The sequence below is a fragment of the Osmerus eperlanus genome, unplaced genomic scaffold, assembly GCF_963692335.1.
Source record: "Osmerus eperlanus unplaced genomic scaffold, fOsmEpe2.1 SCAFFOLD_232, whole genome shotgun sequence".
NCBI lineage: Eukaryota > Metazoa > Chordata > Actinopteri > Osmeriformes > Osmeridae > Osmerus > Osmerus eperlanus.
The window spans coordinates 8867-30404 of record NW_026911675.1 but is presented as its reverse complement, the minus strand read 5'-3'; the positions used below and the strand labels follow the sequence as shown (position 1 = coordinate 30404).

The 21538-nt window shown below is 49.5% G+C and overlaps 1 protein-coding gene across 1 annotated transcript; it reads right to left on the bottom strand.

Moving 5' to 3' along the window:
• Window positions 1-2230: 2230 nt before the first annotated feature.
• LOC134016435 (PDZ and LIM domain protein 5-like) lies at window positions 2231-19825 on the bottom strand. The gene is made up of 11 exons (XM_062455803.1): window positions 19809-19825; window positions 18837-18873; window positions 17076-17644; window positions 13553-13725; window positions 13410-13440; window positions 9219-9385; window positions 5641-5824; window positions 5174-5354; window positions 4876-4996; window positions 4199-4314; window positions 2231-3590 (listed from the first exon to the last, which is right to left on the bottom strand). Exons 1-11 carry the CDS (start codon window positions 19823-19825, stop codon window positions 3501-3503), a joined length of 1686 nt encoding a protein of 561 aa, XP_062311787.1. The 3' UTR covers window positions 2231-3500.
• Window positions 19826-21538: the final 1713 nt, after the last annotated feature.

Here is a 21538-nt window from a genome sequence, read left to right as displayed (position 1 = left end):
GCCTCAAACCTCCCTTACCTCCTCCATCTCTCTCCCCCCTCTCTCCCCCCCCTCTCCCCCTCTCTCCCCCCTCTCCCCCTCTCCCACCTGTGGCTCACACAGCCACACTGCAGATGCACAGCCTCCTCCTACTACCATAACAAGACCTCCCAAGGCACAGTCACTCTCTCTCACACACACACATGCTCTTTCACACACACACGGTGTATAAAGACACACACACAGAAGGCCAAGATGGACTAACCGCCCAACACAGCACTAAAACACTCTCAAGTCTGTGGTAGGCCATGAAAACACAGGCTTGCCAACACCCGCCAGTCTCCCTCCATCACTCATCCACTCCCTCCCTCCCTCCCACGCACCCACTTCCCTCCCCCTTCACCCCCGCCCTCTCTCCCCTCTAACTCCCCTCCTCGCTCCCGCCTCTCCCACCCTCCTTGCTCACCTCTCCCCCTGCTCACATCCCCGTCCAGCAGGCCTCACAACAGGCCCGCTCATGCCACGCCTGGTCGCTGGGTGGGTGGGTGGTGGGATCACGTACTGGTTCATGCTAGCCCACACACCCGCTCACTTAACTCTACCCTCAATGGAGCTCTCTGTGCTGGGTGGAAGGAGCACTTTGTCTAGGAGGTGAAGACTCCTCTCAAGGATGTGATGTCAGAAGAGGGACACCTACGGCTGCTCTCAGGCTCCTCGGGCCTGGACGGAGCTACGGGGTGTGTGTGTGTGTGCCTTTGAATGACAAAGCAGCAGTCAAATATTACCCTTGACCTTGTGCCACTTCATACAACCAGGGTATGGGGTCTGGTCAAAACTCACACAGACAGACACACACACACACAGAGATACAACAGTGCTGTGAGAGATGTGACAAGCGTGAGAACAGTACTTTCTTATTTAAAACTAAGCCAATCATACGGAGTGACTAGCGTTATTATGAAACAAAACTTCCTTCTGTCTCCCAAACACGCGCTGGCGGACAGGACGGTTTGTAAACTGTACCCCCTAATGAGCTCTCTCTGTGCCCTGGGTTCTACAATAATTCTCAACAGCAGCATATTTGAATTATAACAAATAAAAAGCAAAGAGGGGCATATAAGTTCACACACTGTTAAGATATAGGGACAAATAGAGCCTTGTGGAACACAAAAGTAAAACAAATCAATTTAAACAAACCATTATGGACACACTTAATGGGTTATTTTAGTAGGGCTAGAGATATCGTTGACTTGAGACATTCTTGTGGTATTTTAGTTCAAACAGTTATTTAGAAACTCACACACCAAGAAGCATTGCGATGTCACTGTCAGATTTCGGCTACTACGCGGCGTAACGGAACCAATTGCTGTGAAGCACAATCGCCGCTTCCTGAAATCTCGATTGTCTGGTAGCATAGTCAGTGTTAAAGCATCCCCTAAACTATCAATTCACAGTTTATTTCCCGACATTGACCAAAGGTCCGTTGTACATTTCTGCCCTCAAAAGATCACCTTCATAATGTTTTCGAGGCAGAAATTATTGGCACTCTCGACCACTAAAACTATGTGCGCTGCTCAAACGGCGCGCTGCTTTACAGTACACTACCGTACGTTTCAAAACAAACTCACCTTTTCCTCGCGCGAACATGGAATGGCAGAATTTCGAAATAATGTAATCGAATCTTGTCCCCTATTTCCTTAAAGACTGCAGAGTCAACTTGATTTTTTTTAGACTGGTGTTGTCTTATATCCGACTTTTTTCGAAGTGGATAGGCTCCTTCGCGATTCATCCAGTGTCGTCCGTTCAATAAAGTGCTCCCACCTTCGACGTCTTGGAGAAGTGCACTGTCCTATCGCTTCAGGTAGGGAGGGCTCTTTTCAAGATAAATCCAACCTTTTCCTATGGACATTTTTACCAGGTTTTTCTGAAACGTTAAATACTGCTCTCTTCATCTAAATGATGTTATCACTTATCATAGTATTACGACGTCACCAACTGAAGTCAACATTAATGTACAGTATAGGGTGTTGCCCCGTCTCCAGGTAAACCGTGTATCTCCCTCGACGGTGAGTGAGGAGACTCGAGCTGGTGCGTGCCTGATCTGGTTGACTGCATGGAACTGTTATGATAATGGAACAATATGATCACTCCCACTCACCTCAATCAAACGTTTTCAACAACGGATAATATCGTTGATGGACGGTTTGGTCAGGTGCAGAGTTTTTAACTGCATAAAACACGAACACAAATGTATGTCATGACATAGTACTGTTCAATTTTAATTTGCGTGTACATTTTTATTTAAACAAATAAAAGTCTAGTAGGCTACATTTGTAATTCCCAAGAACAGAGTGTAGTTACATCATATTTTCTATCACATTGAAACAGTGAGAACGAGGCGAAAGAAAATTATTCGTATAGGCATATTCAATCAAACGCCACAATGACTAGCATTCAGCAGTGATGGCAAAGTCAAAACGCTGACCCAAGAACATGTAAATAAAACAAAACCATTAAATAAGAAAATGTCACCGCTAACAAACTGACAGCTTTCACGACTCGTGACTGACCCAACATGAATATAACCCCAGAAAGACCAACTACTATACTGTAGGCTACATCCCTTCAGCCCAATAAATACCCCCAGATAGAGACCTGTCTGTCCAGCCCCGACTCACCACACAGACAGACAGACAGACAGACAGACAGACAGACAGACAGACAGACAGACAGACAGACAGAAAGTCTAGCAGACTGAAGTAGCCGACTGCTTTTGTACCCAAGCTAATGCTTCAAGACAGTCCACAAAAGTTTCACTCTCAATACACTTCTGGCAAATGGCTTTATGTCAAATAACATAAATGAATGAGAACCGAAGGACATGACAGTTAGACATCAAGGACTTTCTCTGGAAAGATATGAATTTCTATGGGAACTATGCAAATCTATTTTAACACTCCTTATGTAACTAATATGCAATTCAATGATAGAAAAAAATAATTTAATTCTAATCTTGTTACTCATCACTGATTGACATCAAATTTAATTGTTCTTGAAATGTTTTCAAATATATATATTTTACTCTTTTGTAAGGCACTCTGAGTATATTTGAATATGAAAAGAATTGTGTGAACAATATACAAATGCAATAATACAACATTTTATCATTTCGATCCAATAATTCATGAAACTTTGAATTATAATATTGTAAAATTCATCATTCCCCAGGTATGGTATTGAGACTAAAGGAACAGTATTTCTAATAGATAATTCATAAAAGCTCTGCTATTCAACATATTCTACCCCCATTACCGCACAAGCAAATACACACACACACACACACACGACATAATGAAACATGATGCTTACTAGTCACCCATATCTCACCATTTCTCTCAATACAAAAGCCTGAATCAGATAAAAATCTATCTTTTCAACATAAAAAATATATATCAACAGCTGATTGTAGAAGTGTTCCTGTCTGTCGGTCTCCTTCCCTGCTGTCACCACTTAAGGGGGCCTCAGATCTTGACAGTGTGGGCGTGTTTCTTGCACAGAGGTTTATCCTTCTTGGAGAAGAAAGCCTGGCCCTCTAAGCTGGTGTTACAGACCTACAGACAGACAGACAGACAGACAGACAGACAGACAGACAGACAGACAGACAGACAAATACACAGACACACAGATAGACACAGAGAGAGATACAGTTAGGAAGAGAGGTAAGACAGGTTTACAGATGCACAGAGAGACGGGTAGACAGAGACAGACAGACAGACAGACAGACAGACAGACAGACAGACAAATACACAGACACACAGATAGACACAGAGAGAGATACAGTTAGGCAGAGAGGTAAGACAGGTTTACAGATGCACAGAGAGACGGGTAGACAGAGACAGACAGACAGACAGACAGACAGACAAATACACAGACACACAGATAGACACAGAGAGAGATACAGTTAGGCAGAGAGGTAAGACAGGTTTACAGATGCACAGAGAGACGGGTAGACAGAGACAGACAGACAGACACACAGATAAACAAACAGACGGTAAGACAAACAGACAGTCCAATTAGTTAAACAATACTCCTTTATTATCATATAGCTCTAATGTACCTACTGAACCGCTTCAAACTGCCGCTCTACACACACACGCCCACACACACACCCCGACATACACACACACACCCCGACACACACACAGTAAGGTGTACTCACAGCACACACAAAGCAGGTGTCGTGCCAGGTGAAACCCAGAGCCTCCAGGAACTTGTCCCCGGCCTCGATGGGGAAGTCGCAACCATGGCAACTAGTCCCAAACAGGCTGTAGTAGTCTGGGTGACAGGAAGAGCAACAACAGTGATGAGGTAATTTCTCCTGAAAACTTCCCCCTACAATCAAAAGCTCCATGGCATTGAGACTGAATGTGTTGAAGGAGGAGAAACACAACACGTATGGTGTTCTACCAGCGACTGTTGGTGAGTGTAGGACCAGAGTTGTTTCTGTCCAGGCTGCAATCTCTATTTTGAATGGTTGTGTAACACTACATGCCCTGACTGGTCTGTTACCAGCTGGTGATGTGTGGTGTGGTAGGTCTGTTCTGGCATGGCCTGGTCTAGAATGTTCTGGCCTGGTCTAGAATGTACTGGCCTGGTCTAGAATGTTCTGGCCTGGTCTGGCATGGTTTAGTCTGGTCTGGTATAGTTTAGTCTGGCCTCGTCTGGTCTCTTCTGGCATAGTTTAGTCTGGTCTGGTATAGTTTAGTCTGGCCTCGTCTGGTCTCTTCTGGCATGGTTTAGTCTGGTCTGGTATAGTTTAGTCTGGCCTCGTCTGGTCTCTTCTGGCATGGTTTAGCCTGCCTGGATGTTCTGATCTGGCCTGGCCTGGCCTCATACCTTTCTCACAGTACGGCTGCCCATCCTCCAGGTGGAACGTGTTGTTCCTGATTGGCTGTTGGCAGGAAGCACACAGGAAGCAGTACACGTGCCAGGTCTGCTTCAGGGCGTTGATCACTTCCTGTGGAAACATGGAGGATGATCGGAGCTCGACCGGCAATAACACGACAACCACCAGACCTCCGCGAGAACACACACCAGATATCAACCTCCCCCCCAGACCCAGATCCATAACCCTAACCACCAGATCCACACCCCCACCCCCCCCCCCAGATCCACCCCCCGTCTAGCTACTCACTCCCAGGATCTTCTGCTGGCAGCTGGTGCAGGATGGGGCGAAGAACTCCTCGTAGCAGTGGGCGCAGTACACGGCCCCGCGCTCCTCCACGAAGCCGCACTCCGCCAGCGAGGCGTGGCAGTGGGCGCAGTTGAACTCCTCAGGGTGCCACGACATGCCCATGGCTACCAGGAAGGGACCCCTGGGTGGGCCCACAGGTCAAAGGTCAACAGAGGTAAAAAAAAACGAAGGACCGACAGAAAATGTATATATACTAAATATAATTATATATATATATATATATATATATATGTATTATATATATTAAAAACTTGACTTAATAAACTGTATATATATATATATATTTAAAAATATATATATATTCTTACGATTTGCTTTAATAATATATACATTTGCTTTATTCTTTTCCTTTTTTTCTAATGTTACTTTAGGTCAAACTGTCCGTGTTCTACTGCCGGGTGGCGTACCTGATGACATTGTTGCAGCCTCCACACATGGGCGTGCGTGTTCCTGCCGGGATGTGCTCGGCCCGCTGCACCAGGCAGTCCAGGTCCTGGGGGTGAGCCTGGGGCGCGGGGCGGTCCGGCCCTTTGGGCACGGCGGTGTTGGTGACCCGCCCAAACGAAGGGGCGGCCACACCCTTTGGAGCACCTGGACCAATAGGAGATGGAGATGTTTGGGAATTTGAAGGTTTGATATGAACAAAAGTTTGTTTGGAAGTATAGCGAGGATGTGAGCTTGCAAGCGCTTGGTCATATTTCTCTACCAATGAACCATCCCTATGATACATCCAGAATATCCATTTATCAGAGAACAGGATACATTCAGCATGTGAAACTGTTGGCAATGCTTTAAAGGCTAAAGGAACACAACCAGAGGCAGGGTACACAACAACCACACACTAACGATTCAAAGCTACCCTGAGCATTTTTTTGTAGGTCGCTTCGCATAAAATAAACTGCTAAGTGAATAACATGTGAAAATGGCAATGTAGTTCCTGCAGTGTTGGTGGGCCAGGATTGGGGTCCAGGAAGGACCAGCTGTGTTCAGGTCAGGTGTGACAAGGTCAGAGGCATAAGTGACCTTTGACCTCCGGGCCCACAGCTGTGGACGTTTGTGAGGGACAGGTCCAAACTGCTCAAGAACAAAGGGATCGATTTTCCCTTCAGAGGAAAAAACTCTTTCACAGAGTTAGAGGAGACACCTGGCAAAATAATCCCCCCTTCTCTCCCACCGAGGGAGGAGTGACAATCCCCCACCCTCTCTCTCTCACGCTCGCTCTCTCTCTTTCTCTCTCTCTTTCTTTTTGTCTCTCTTTCTTTCTGGCTCGTTCTTTCTCGCTCTCGCTCTTTCTCGCTCTCTCTTTCTCGCTCTCTCTCGCTCTCTCGCTCTCTCTCGCTCTCTCTTTCTCGCTCTCTCTCTCTTTCTCGCTCTCTCTCTCTTTCTCGCTCTCTCTCTCTTTCTCGCTCTCTCTCTCTTTCTCGCTCTCTCTCTTTCTCGCTCTCTCTCTCTCTCTCTCTTTCTCGCTCTCTCTCTTTCTCGCTCTCTCTCTCTCTTTCTCGCTCTCTCTCTCTCTTTCTCGCTCTCTCTCTCTTTCTCGCCCTCTCTCTCTTTCTCGCCCTCTCTCTCTTTCTCGCTCTCTCTCTCTTTCTCGCTCTCTCTCTCTTTCTCGCTCTCTTCACAGAATCATGGAGAGCAGAGGTTGAAGATGACTGCCCTCTGAGAGGGACTGGGGAGGAGGGGGAGGAGGAGGGGAAGAGAGGGAGAGAGGGGGACAGAGGGTCTATTCAGAGGGAGGACTGAAATCAAAGGCCGACAGAGCCCAGAGGTCAGAGAGCAAGTGCCCCTCCGCTTTCCTCCAAACGGAGAGAAAACGGGCTGAACAAACACCGCTGGATACTGGCATGGAAGTGAGAAGAGAGGAAGGGGGAGGGAGGGAGGTGAAGAGGGTGGGACAGAGATGTGGAGGGAGGAGGGGGAGAGGAGGGAAAGTTAGAGAGAAAGACTGAGATGGGGTAAGACAAAGAGAAGAAGAGATGGAAAGAGACAGCGATGAGGGAAGAGGGTAACAGAGGAGCAGGGAGAGAGAGAGAGAGAGAGAGAGAGAGAGAGAGAGAGAGAGAGAGAGAGAGAGAGAGAGAGAGAGAGAGAGAGAGAGAGGATCAGATTTGTGAGGGTGTCACTGGCCCTGTGCCCCCACCCTGACAGAGATAAGATGTGTGAGAGGAGAGAGAGAGGAGGGCGGGGGTGTATATTGTAATATACATGTCACTGGCAGCAGTCTGTAAGGGAACACTGCAGATCACTATCTCTTACTAAACTGAATCACAGCACGGGCAGACGACCCCTGCTTTTCCAGTCATACTGTGTTCAGATGCCTGGAAATACTGGTCCTGTCCACCTGGCACTGGGAGTGAGTCCCCTGGCCATGGGGGGCATATTATGGGATGGCGCAGGCAGGAAGGACCGGGAAAGAGCCAGGGAGGGAGTGATGGATGGGTGGAAGGAAGCAGGGAGGCAAGGAGGCAGGGAGGGAGGGGTGGGTGGGTGGAAGCAGGGAGGCAAGGAGGCAGGCAGGGAGGGGTGGGTGGGTGGAAGCAGGGAGGCAAGGAGGCAGGGAGGGAGGGGTGGGTGGGTGGAAGCAGGGAGGCAAGGAGGCAGGGAGGGAGGGGTGGGTGGGTGGAAGCAGGGAGGCAAGGAGGCAGGCAGGGAGGGGTGGGTGGGTGGAAGCAGGGAGGCAAGGAGGCAGGGAGGGAGGGAGGGGTGGGTGGTAGCAGGGAGGGGTGGGTGGGTGGTAGCAGGGAGGGGTGGGTGGGTGGTAGCAGGGAGGGGTGGGTGGGTGGTAGCAGGGAGGCAAGGAGGCAGGCAGGGAGGGGTGGTAGCAGGGAGGCAAGGAGGCAGGGAGGGAGGGAGGGGTGGGTGGTAGCAGGGAGGGGTGGGTGGGTGGTAGCAGGGAGGGGTGGGTGGATGAGTCAGACTCTTATCTGTGCTTGATAAACATCTGGAGGATGTAGCCTTCTCTGCCATCAGGACTGCTGATCCTCTTATACTGACTGGTCTGGCAGGGCAGGCTCATGCACACACACACACACTTAAACACACACTGCACAAACGTACACGTACACACAGACGCACGCTTAAATACACACCACACACACACACATCCCAACACCTGCTTGGCTATAAACAACGTACCCAGCTCTAAGACGGTCCTGATTGATGTGTGTGGAGATAAGGAGCGCAGGCAGGAGGCCCAGGGGGGGGGGAGGGGGGGTAGTCTCCCCCCAGGGTTAACCTCCTGCCTGGTAGAGGCCGCCCCATGCACCTGGTCTGGGACTCCTCGCCCCAGTATGAGCAGTGTGTTAGTTCACCAGCCTCCCGAGTCAGCGTTAGTCTGAGGTACGGGTGTGTAACAGAGAGCTACCTGTGGTCTTTCACTCTCCCTGGCCAGGCCCCCTTTCAGCAGCTATTACTTAAGGGGTCCCTGGGGTGTGGGGGTGTGGGGGGGGGGAATTGGAGGACCTTCACACCCCCCTCCCGGACCCTCATCCAGGTACAAGCTAGGTACTGTATGTATACAAACACGCACTGCTGTCTTAAGGCATCTTAGGTATGACACCAGCTCAAGGCCCTTCGGGCAAATATTTACCCTGAACAGCCCCACACTTCTCCTGGCCTGAATCTGGCCTTCTGTTCCATGGCGGGGTCTTCGCAGGGAAACAGAATGAAATATGTAACTCTCAATTTCACATTCTGGGAGATTAGGGTGGAGGTGGGGGGGGGGGGGGAGAGCCTGTAATTTGAGCTCATTAACTGAATACCACTCTTTTTACAGCTCTCGTAATCTCCAGTGGCTTAATGTCACAGGGGTATTATGGAGCTGTTGGAAAGCCAGTGATTAAAAGCCTCTGGGTTTAGTCTGGTGCTGCCACCTGCTGGCCAAAACTAAGCAACTACATGTGAAGACCCCGTAGACGACCATCTGTGTGTGTGTGTGTGTGTGTGTGTGCCAGGAGGGGGAGGGAGGGTGGGGTGGGCGGGTTACCTGCTGGTCCCCCAGCCTGCCAGGAGGGCTTGCCCTGGGCCGCGGAGGTCTTCAGGGTAGGGGGGGGCACCCCGGTGCCGTTCCTGGGGGCTCCGGCGGGGGCCTTGGTGAAGGTCCTGGCTGAGGACGTGATGTGGGCGCTGGGCGGGGCCTCATGTGGCGTGTCACTGACGGGAGAAACACGTCCATTATGGATCACCACACACACCGGCTTTTACATACACACATACTAATACACACATGAACCGAGTTGGGTATCAGAGTCAGTGTGTCCATACACGACGACTTCCAAATCACCAGGGATGTCAATCAATCCTTTAGCCCCGCCCCTGTCACGGCACTGACCAATGTCCGTCATGGTTACGGGGAGAATTGAATCCAGGACGCAGAATAAAGTTCTGTTCTGCCGTGAGAAAGTTGGTTGGTGACAACAGACGCACACCAGGTGTCTCTGTGTCGTGCCCGGTGCCTCTATTTCAAGAGGCCTCCCACACAGCAGGCACCCCAGGGAGAGGGGGCTGGGAGCTCCTTCTGTTGTCACGGGTGTTGGGAACAGCCTGGAAGAGCCTTTATATACAGACTGTACCGTCGTTACCCAGAACCCCTCTGCCCCCACCCGGTTCGCCCCCCTTGGGTATTGCTAAAAACGTTGTTTGATTGTTATTGTTGCATTCTCGTCATTTGATGTTGCGTCAGTAACACTGGACTGGATGATGATGTAAATGGCTTCTTACGGGTAAAAGAGCAAATGACATTTTTACATTTTTGTTTCATTTTTAGTCATTTAGCAGACGCTCTTATCCAAAGCGACTTACAGTAAGTACGGGGACATTCCCCCAAGGCAAGTAGGGTGAAGTGCCTTGACCTAGGACACAACATCATTTGGCACAGCCGGGAATCGAACTGGCAACCTTCTGATTACTAGCCCGATTCCCTCACCGCTCAGCCACCTGACTCCCTTGGGAGGACATAGGGGAGAGTATGGGGGGAAGGGGGCATGGGGAGGGGAGCTATAGAGAGAGACAGAGGATGCTGTGTGAAGGATCGCACTGTGCTTGGTTAATACCACCGTTCCTTGACACCCGACCACGGAAATACGGTTCGATCTTCACACTTCTGATGCTCGAGTTTCTGCTGTTCTTCCTACATGCAGTTCTTGTATTTCGCTCTTAGTAAAAACGTCTGCTAGATAAATAAAATGTCAATAAAAATGGCAAACGAGAGCATTTAGATACGACAGCGACGTAGTCTTTTGATAGACACTGCATCCTAGTCTTAAGAGGAGCGGTCGTACAAGAGAGCGCGAGAGAGATGGTGTGAGAAAGAAAGAGAGTGGGAGAGGGAAAGAAAGAGAGTGGGAGAGAGAGTGGGAGAGAGAGAGAGAGAGAGAGAGAGAGAGAGAGAGAGAGAGAGAGATAGAGAGAGAGAGAAAAAGAGTCCCAGTCTAACAGGGATGACAGCGGCTCCATCCAGCAGGTACTAACCATTACAATCAATTAGCAGGAAGCTATGTGACACTCTCAACCAATCAGGCCCATTAGGGTGAGAGCTGATTGGATTAAAAGCTGTGTCTGATGAAAACCATGTGCAGATTGCATCCAATAAGCAGAGCTGATGTTGCCAGCCTCCAGATGGCCCATCAACAAGAGAAATCAGGAAACAATTTGTGCTGGCAATGTCACTATCTCATTCTCCATCCACTCACTGTCTCTCCTTTTCTTTCCCTGTCTCTCTCTCTCCCTCCCTCCACCCCATCCCTCTCTCCCCCTCATCTTTCTCTCTCCCCCATCTCTCCCCCATTTCTCCCCCATCTCTCTCTGTCTCTCTCATCCATGCACATCACACGGTTGCTGATTCATATCCCAGGAGAGACGAAGCTATCCTCAGGCTCACAGTAGAGACCAGCCCAGGCCCTCCTCAGCACAGTGTAGGGGGAAACTGAAGTTTCTACATTTACAGTTATGGCTGCTTTTAGCTGAGTGGTTAGAGCATTTGACTGCAACTCAAGAGGTACCAAGATTCAATTTTCGGTCAACCGTCGACATTCCCTTGGACAACACCCCCCTCTACTGGTGAGCAGCTGGAATTACAAGACCGCCTTTTAAAACCTGATCTGAAAAGATGGTTTTGCTATGTCCTGATATCTCTACCAAACGCAGGATGGATCAGCAAAAACATATGTTTTATAGTTTCAGTAAAAAGAGATTAAAATTACAAAACAACTGAGGAAGAAGGAAGAGAGGAAATAGTGAGAGAAGCAGAAGAAAGCAGAACTTTATTGAGATACAATCAGCAGTCAGAAATAAAGATTAGTGTACAAAAATAAATAAAGACCAGAATACAAATATGGTTCATGTATTCATGAAGAAAAGACTAGAAAATCCAGTAGATATTTAGTTTGAGAGGAAATTTTAAGAACAGAGGAAAGAAAATAATACAGTGTCCTCCTTCTCTGCTCTGTAGCATCTGGTGTTAAAGAGACAGCGTAAATATATTGTAGATATATGATTAGAGATATTGTAGGTATGATTAGAGATATTTTAGGTATGATTAGATATATTGTAGATATGATTAGAGAGTTTAGGTATGACAAACAGCAGGCACTATATAGAGTTACATGGCAATATGACTATATTGTAATGTATGAAACTCTATAGAACTATTACATATCAATATTTGGAACTGTCTGGCAATATATAAGGAACTTCATGGTACTACATAGAACTATATAGATCTATGTGGCTTCATGACATTATAGCGCTCTATGGCAGCATTAAACACTCATGCACCTCACTGCAGACGGTGACAGTGATGCAATGTGCTGGGAGAACCATCTGGCTGTCTTTACTGGAGAACACACACGACCACTACACTGCAGGCACACTGAGATCTGACACAACTCAAAACAGGAAGAGGAAGTGGAGGAGGAAGAGGAAGTGGAGGAGGAAGAGGAAGCAGCTACTGCACGTTGAGGACGCGCGCTGACACGTCGTGGTGCCAGTCTCTCAGCTTGTTGTACTTGTGTCCGATCACCTCGGGGTCCAACTTGGTCACCCTGGCAGACGCCACAGAGGAAGGAGGAGGGGGGAGGAGGAGGGGGAGGGAGGGGGGAGGGAGGGAGAGAGTGGGGGAGGGAGGGGGGAGGTGGAGGGGGGAGGGAGAGTGGGGGAGGGGGAGGAGGAGGATGGGGGAGGAGGAGGGGGGAGGGAGAGTGGGGGAGGTGGAGTAGGAGGAGGGGGGAGAGAGTGGGGGAGGGGGAGGAGTGAGGAGGGAGAGAGGGAAGGAGGGAGAGACAGAGAGAGAGGGAGGTGTGAAGGAAGGAGAGACAGAGAGAGACAGAGACAGAGACAGAGAGACAGAGACAGAGACAGAGAGACAGAGAGAGAGAGAGAGAGAGAGAGAGAGAGAGAGAGAGAGAGGTGTGAAGGAGCAAAGGAAGGAGAGAACAGCAGAAGGGAAGACAAGGAATCAGATAGGGAAAAAAAGACGAAAAAAGTGAGAAAGTAGAAACTTGTGAAACCCTATGAATCAGAGTCTGGATTTGGAAGAAATGGAACCTCCCGTCACAGACATGACATTGACTACATTACCAAACCACATCTCTGTTCTGAGTCACCCTCTGGCAGGTCCTCACTACCCATAATCCCACTTGATTACCCACAACCACTCCTTGCGACATGCTGATTGGCCGGGGCCTCCGTTTTGCGAGACTGTGTGTGTATGTGTGTGTGTGGCAGGGAGTGCTATTTACGGCAGATGGAGATGAATGGGATGTGAACACAGTGGTGAAACCACTGAGACTAACTCTCTGTTTCCTGTGCTGGATGTGGTGACTAACTCTCTGTTTCCCGTGCTGGATGTGGTGACTAACTCTCTGTTTCCCGTGCTGGATGTGGTGACTAACTCTCTGTTTCCCGTGCTGGATGTGGTTCTGGAAAGCAGGAAGAGCATTCTGGAGGAAACAGAAGTGTGTTCTGCAGGGACAGGAAGTGAGTTCTGGAGATGCAGGAAATGAACAGCACAGGAGGGGGGGCCTAACCTCAGATCAACCCACAGTGACGGTAACAACAGCACACACACACACACACACACAACTATATTCTCATACATGCACACACATACAGACCAACTGGAAACAGCTACATAAACAAACACACACACACCATCCACACAGACCAAACACCAGCTTACTTCTTTCCACATTTGTTGTCCTGGCCTTGATCTGGAAAAGAGGATGACAGAGAAGACTTATCACACACACACAACTGAATAGGAGCTTGTCTAGAATAAATGATGCATTAGCTGGGTAGGTCTAAACACACGCACACACACACCCTTCTCGGTGCCGGTGATCTGGGCCAGGATGCGGAAGGAGCGGGACTGGGCGGTGCCGGAGCGGGGGTGCCAGTCCTCCGTGTCCTCCATCAGGCGCATCTTACTGGCCTCGCTCAGGTTGGGGCCGTGGCTCAGCTCAGGCTCCGCCTCCACAACGGGCCTCCTGCCCAAGCTGGGACAGACAGACAGACAGACAGACAGTCAGACAGAGACAGACAGAGATGAACAATGACACACACAGAAAGACAGACAGGTAGAGATGGACAGAGACAGTCAGACAGAGACAGACAGAGATTAACAGAGACACACACACAGAAAGACAGACAGACAGAAAGACAGACAGACAGGTAGAGAGGGACCGAGACAGTCAGACAGAGACAGACAGAGATGAACAGAGAGACACACACAGAAAGACAGACAGACAGAAAGACAGACAGGTAGAGACGGACAGAGACAGTCTGACTAGTTAACAACCAACAACATGGTCAAACTCATCAACAGACTCAGCTTTTAACATTAACTTTCCATTGTTAAAGACAATTAATGATTTTAGTGTTTTATAGCAAGACGCAATGCATCCGACACTGGATAATCTTGGTACCGTGAATTTCTCCATTTACCTCCTAAAGGAAGCAGGTTTTCTGCCGGCAGACAGGAAAATTCAGAGAGAAAAGGGGGATGATGATAGGAGGAGAGGAAAACAGAGAACAAGGATGATGTGAGAGTTGTTGCGAGTGCGTGGTGGTGTTGTAGATGGCTAACTGTAGGTGTTCACGTCCGTGGTGTGGAGGGTAGGAGGGAGAGACGTGTACTTACGGAGGCACAGCAGGTGGGCCGTTACTAAAACACACACAGACAGGGACAGTCAACTAGGGGCCCCGACGTTAGAAACCTTCCTCACGTCATGCTAACGTTGACGCTAAGCTAACTTCCTGGTTAGCCTGGTTCTCACTACGGCGTATTGTCACAGACCTGTCTACAGCCGCATACCGATAAGGCTGCCGAGCAGGATTTTGGAAACATCTGCGGTCTGATTGGTCCTACGCATCGTTGTGTTACAGACGGGGAGAAATTGGTCCACGGCCATTTTGAACATGTGGTTTCAGTAAGAATACGCAGTTGTGAGAACGTGGAGTAACAGAGATTTGAGGAGCTTCGCGCCGTGAAGGAACATCTCAGGACATCTCATGCTGCAGGAGGTGGAGGTCAGTCATGGGTGGGTCCGTGATAGAAGCTGGAGATGTGGTTAATGGTGTGTTACTGAGATGGACTGCATGGATCCAGATTTGTGAAACATTTGAGCACAGTTCCGGCTCCTACCACTAGGTGACAGTGCAGGGCCCCACACTGTGATTTTAGCTCGGGAGATAAACGGTTTGTGTTCCTGAATCCAATAATATTTAGACACTTTTCAAGTCGTGTGGTTACAGTAGGTGTATAATGGCTTTTCTGCACTCTGGCAAAGTGTGATTTGTGGCTTGTCTTAGAGTTAAGCCAAACTGATGTGTGTGTATTTATGTCTGGTTGCTTGTGTGTGTGTGTGTGTGTACTCTTGTATGTGTGTGTGTGTGAGAGAGCAGGTGACTACAGGAGAAGGGTTGTCAGAGTGAGTCATCTCCAGCAGGCCTATTCCAGGCCACAGAGGAATGTGTGTGTGTGTGTGATTCATGGCCGGCCTTGAGTACACACAGTGACACGGACACACAGACAGCTGCAGAGAGCTCGCCTGGGTCCTGACACGCTGCAGGGTGTGGACCCCATGAGGACCAGGATAACGCCTGGAAATGGTCAGCCTAAGCAGCCCTGTGTGGACTAGGATATCACCTAAAAGCTGGATGGTTATCCTCATAGAGACCAGGATAACACCTGGGACAGGAATCCTGACCAGCCCTATATGGACCAGGATAACACCTGGAACATGGATGGAACAGCATGCCTGAGGGCTGGCGGGGCAGGTTATTTCCAGGACAGGACAGGCCAGGCGGATGAAAGGGGATGAGTGTGTGAGTAGATGAGTATGGACGTGAGCTTTACGAGGGCCGCGGGGGCGCCGGCCAAGCTGCTACGCTAATCTAGCTAGCATCACACGTGCGCAACACAAGCCAGATAATCCCATTCCACACAGCAGGCAGCACGTTACAGCAGCACATGGTCACATTCACAGCTCAGTACTGACTTGGTCTCTGTCTCCTCCCCTTCCTAGAACAGAAGACAGTGGAGAGAGGTAGAGGGGGAGAGAGAATGAGGGGGGGGGGGGGAGAAACGGGCGGGAAAAAAAGAGAAGGAGGAAGATGAAAGAGGGGGGTGGAGGGGGGAGACAAAAAGGGGACAGAGCGTGGAGAACGATAAGAGAGAGGGATGGGGGAAAGGGAGATGGAAGATGGAGAGAGGGGGGGAAGAAAGGAGAGAAGAAAATAGAGAGGGAAAGAGAAAAAAGAGGGGGAAACGGAAGAAAGACGTAAAAAGTACGGTGAAATAATAACAGGGCAAGAAGAGGAACACGAGGTTTGGCTGAGTCACGAAAATACAGACACCCTTCTGAGACGATGTCACACACACACACACACACGCCGTTACGGTACCTTTAGAAGCAGACAGGACAGAACAGCCGTTTATGGGCTGTAAAGGCTAGTTTATACTGTACTGCTCGCCATGGCAACAGCGTATAAACCAGCCTTTAGAAAGGAGAGAGGTCACAGAGAGGTCGCAGGGTATAATAGACAGGAGAAACGGGGAAGTAGAGACAGAACAGAGGTGTACGTCCATGAGCTGCAGGCCCTGGCTGGGCTAAACTAGGCTAATCTAAGCTGTGCTAGTCTAGGCAGGTCTCGGGTAGGATAGGCTGGTCTGGTCTGGTCTAGGCTAAGCTAGGCTAGGTCAACATAGCTGTAGGGGCAGGTCTGGGGAACAGACGACACACAGCTAACGAGAAACTCCGGTATGTTCTCTCAGGGCAGGGACTGAGCGTGAGGTAACAGCAGCTGACCTGACGACAGATTTACTACCGTGTATTTTCTCTAAGGTTGTCTGAGGGGAAACGGAGAGCGCGGCGCTCCAGAAAGCACGGTGCCCTGGGCCCCTGAGGTGCAGACGAGGAGAGGACGCGAGCAGCTTCCAGACATGAAGCCATTCCCCTCCCTCCCGTGACGCTCCCGGGCCCAGAGGCACACGACTTACCACACCGGATATGAAAGCAAGGAGTCAGATTGCTGAGCGGTGAGGGAGTCGGGCTAGTAATCTGAAGGTTGCCAGTTCGATTTCCAGCCGTGCCGAATGACGTTGTGTCCTTGGGCAAGGCACTTCACCCTACTTGCTTCGAGGGGAATGTCCCTGTACTCACTGCAAGTCGCTCTGGATAAGAGCTTCTGCTAAAATGACTAAATGAAAGCAAGGAGGCGAGAGAGGTCATAGGAGTTTGAGGTTAAGGAGCACGGTTGGGGTTCTGTGGGGGTTAAGGGGGAGGGAGGGGGGAAGGGAGGGGCTCAGGTCAAAGGGAGTGGTCTAGGTTAGAGAGAGACTCACCCGTTGAATTGCTCGACGACGCCAGGGCTCTCCAGCAGGCCCCGCCTCTGGCCCATAGCGACCTCGCAGGCGTTGAGGTTGGAGTAGAGGTTGATGGGTGTGTTATAGACGGAGGGCTGCGGGACATTGGGATTGGAGGAGGGGACTGTCACTCTGGCCGGGGAGGAGGAGGAAGAGGAAGAGGAGGAGGGGGAGGAGGAGGAGGAAGGGGAGGTGAAGGCGGAGCGGCCGGAGCCGGGTTTGAACGCGGGGACGGTGGTGTTGACGGGGGCCGGGGCTCGAGATGAGGCTGGGGCCAAGGACTGGGCTGGGGCTGGGGAGCGTGAGGTGCTACTGAGGGGGAAGGGAGGCTGGGGAGGCTGGGGAGGCTGGGAGGGGGCAGCGGGGGTGAAAGCAGATGAGGCAGAGGGGATGGAGGCCACCTTGGGGGCGGCCACACCACTGCCCCCGCCGAAGGGGCGGGCGGTCTTGTTATAGGCAGTGCCCGGCTGGGGGGAGGGGCTTGTGAAGGTGATGGGCGGGGCAGGATGGGTGATCGGCACAGGCTTAATGATCTCCTGTGGCTCGGCCTAAAAACAGACGTGAGAACACACACACACACATGCACAAGACTCAGACACCTCAAACCACACACTGCTAATTCATCCAGTGTCATTGGCCAGCCGTTATGATGATAAGCATGGCACACAGCACAAAGAGGGAGGAACAGTGAGTTGAATTAGTCCCTTTCCTTCTACAGCTGTCACACTGTGGGTGCAGTGAAACCGGTGGAGCCAATCACAGAAAGGACGTGCAAAGTAACAGCCAGTCATAACCCGGTGTGATCACCATCTCAGAGGGATATACTTAACCCTTGTGCTGCCTTCGGGTCACATGACCCAAAGGTTCATAACGAACCATCGTTGTGTTTACCCAATTTTACCCAATACAAAAACAAATAAAAATAATTTTCTTTTAACCTTCGCAATGTGGGGGGTCTGAGACAGCCCAACGGTTTAAAGAAAATGCTTCACTTTGTTTTTGTATGCGGTAAAGTTGTCGCAATACGACGGTGGGTCACAATGACTGATGGGTCAGAATGACCCGAAGATAACACAAGGGTTAAGGAAGAAAATCAGTGACATCATGTTTTGAATTTTAAAAGGCATTGAATTCTTAATATTGAAATTTAAACACCACCGAATGTGTTGGTTTTGAATTCCCCTTTTTATTTATACATTTATTTTGATTCAACAAAAATCAGAAAAAAAAATCTGACCCCAAAAATATTGAGACAAAACAAATTGAGCCCAAAAAAACTGAGACAAAAAGAAATTGCTGAAAAAATGTGAAAGGATTAAACTTGAACCTAAAACGTTTGAGCTGAAAAAAATTTGAACCCCAAAAATATTGAGCCAAAACATTTTTTACCCCAAAAATATCTAGCCAAACAAATATTGAGGCGAAAAAAATATTGAGCCTAACAAATATTGAAACAAACAAATATTGAGCCGAACAAATATTGAACCGAAAATATATTGAGCCGAAATAATACTGAGCTGAAAAAATATTGAGCCAGAAAAATAATGAGCCAGAAAAATATTGAGCCAGGAACATTTCAACCGAAAACATTTGCCTGAATGTATTATATTTAGACAGTATACACAGGAAATGTATGACAACTTGAAATAAATGATGTATACTTTTGGTTAATTAAGTCAACTTGTCATTTGACCATACCATGATTGAATACAACAGAGATCTAGAGACAGTAGATTTTACCTTGGGCACTGCATCAGTCTTGGTAACACTGGAGGGTCTGAGGGGACAAGAAGAGAACAGTCAAAACACAGAACATCCAGTCAGAACACGGAACATCCAGTCAGAACACGGAACTTCAATTTTCAAACACCTCAGTTGTGAAGACAGAAAAATATCAGGCATGGGTATTAACATGGATCTGTGGAAATACACACGATATTCAGTATATATTTATACCATAGCGCCAAGAACTACACTCATTCGTCAAGTCTCCTTTAGCATACACCGGCTCTAAATGGGCCCTGCAGCTAAAGAGCTGGTCTATTACTGTAAATATCATTTGTCAGCTTGGATGTCAGTCATACTGCAGGTAGCTGGAGGAGACAGAGAGGGGGGAGAGGGGGGAGAGGGGGATGGAGAAAAGAGTGTGACAGAGAGAGAAAGAACAGGTGGTTGCAATACGTCATGTCACTGTAGACTGCTTCTTAACTGCCAATGTAAAGACTGGACACACACACACTTCCAAAGTCTGCCATCTCCAACAGACCCTTAGCCTGGCTGGCAGCAGTACACTGGAGCACTTGTCACAGAACCAGCTAGCCAAATTTCTATAGGCTACATACAGCAGCTAGCCGCAATAGCAGCCAGCCACATAACGGCTAGACGCCGAGCAGCAAGTCACAGACATTTACATTTTACATTTAGTCATTTAGCAGACGCTCTTATCCAGAGCGACTTACAGTAAGTACAGGGACATTCCCCCCGAGGCAAGAAGGGGGGAATGTGCCTTGCCCAAGGACACAACGTCATTGACATGGCCGGGAATTGAACCAGCGATCTTCTGATTACTAGCCCAATTCCCTAACCGCTCAGCCACCTGACTCCAGACTCCTAACCCTAACCCAGACCAGCTAGCCAACCAGACAGCTAGCCAGGAGGGAGAGACATGTGGGAAAGCATATTGAGCTCTATTACCCTGGTATGTTTATGTACCGGTGGCAGTGCGCCATGGATCCAACTGTTCCACCATCCTCTCTCTCTCTTAATGGGGATGAGGTCGGGGAGCGCTGGTATGTCAAGATGGCTGCCGTTCCGAGGTATCATTTGGGGATATTAGGTTGTTCACAGACGCGGGAGTTCGTCTCCCTGGAGTAATCAGTCCACACACACACACAGAGGCTAAACGCTGCCAGGCTAAACCAGACAGCTGAGGCCAAAACGCAGTCTCCGTCACCGTTTCCTCTCCTGACCAGCTCCGCGGAGGGCCGACTTCTGACTCACTGATAGTTTGTGCTGATCAAAACGACGTGCATCGTTACACGCGGTACGGTACGCATCCACGTTCGCTGCTAACCATCTATGACATTCCCCTAGCGACTCAACACCTACAGAGGGACAGGGGATGACCTTGCACTGGCTATGAAACCAGGCACCATCCCTCCACCCCCCCCCATGGAACATCACAGTTGATGATTTAAACATCTGCTCCCAACCCAGGCACTACTACCCGTCTTGCTGCCTAGGGGGGAGGGGGGAGGGTCTGGGCTCAGCTAATGGAGACAGTCATAACAGCACCATGTAGGGTGTTGTGTTGGACTTGGCCTTGTGTGAAGCCAGTCAGGGCATCGTGGGGCTACAGCACTACGGTAGGACCTAGTCTGCTGGAGAGATGCCACCCTGTGCTCTGGGCTGTGGTGAGGATCTAGAAGGATCTGACCAGAGCAACACAGTTACACAGCTGAGTGGTCAGCTGCACAAACCAACACACAGCTGGCTCTTTACCTCAACAAGCGTGTGTGTGTGTCCAGTACTGGTGAGACCAGCCTAACCAGAAGGACCTCTGATTTATACTCATGATGAGACCAGATGCAGGTTTTTAATGTGGTAGGGAGGAGGAGGTGTAGTGGACCCTCCTCCAGAACAGATGACTATGTTCTTCTGGGCACACACACACACAAACTCACAACCATCTGGTGAAAAGCCTTATTTTGACCTTCCCCCATCACCAAACCCAGAGAGACAGCTAAACATCTATCCTAGTTACGGTGTGTATAATATAAAATATGGGTCAGAACCCTGGGTCATCTTTCTGTCGACCCTCCCTCGATCTTCCAATCCCCTGAGTGATGTTTGGCAGCTTCTCTCTCTCTCTCTCTCTCTCTCTCTCTCTCTCTCTCTCTCTCTCTCTCTCTCTCTCTCTCTCTCTCTCTCTCTCTCTCTCTCTCTCTCTCTCTCTCTCTCTCTCTCTCTCTCTCTCTCTCTCTCTCTCTCTCTCTCTCTCTCTCTCTCTCTCTCTCTCTCTCTCTCTCTCTCTCTCTCTCTCTCTCTCTCTCTCTCTCTCTCTCTCTCTCTCTCTCTCTCTCTCTCTCTCTCTCTCTCTCTCTCTCTCTCTCTCTCTCTCTCTCTCTCTCTCTCTCTCTCTCTCTCTCTCTCTCTCTCTCGCTCTCTCGCTCTCTCGCTCTCTCGCTCTCTCGCTCTCTCTCTCTCTCGCTCTCTCGCTCTCTCGCTCTCTCGCTCTCTCGCTCTCTCGCTCTCTCGCTCTCTCGCTCTCTCTCCCTTTCTAACTCCATTGTCCCTCCCGTCGTAACCCTCTATCTAGCCCCTATCCCCTCCCTCTTCATGCCTGCCTGCCTCCCTCACCTCCCTTCATCTCTACTGTTCCTCCCTCCTCCTCTCCTCTCTCCCCATCCTGCCATCCTAGCCTCATATGACCCCAGGATGCA

Excerpts from the sequence above, each read along its gene's own strand:
- LOC134016435 (XM_062455803.1), bottom strand. Across the intron at positions 5,355-5,640 it reads GGCTGCAACAATGTCATCAG|GGGTCCCTTCCTGGTAGCCA; the intron begins GTACGCCACCCG and ends GGGCCCACCCAG. Across the intron at positions 4,315-4,875 it reads GCAGCCGTACTGTGAGAAAG|ACTACTACAGCCTGTTTGGG; the intron begins GTATGAGGCCAG and ends CCTGTCACCCAG.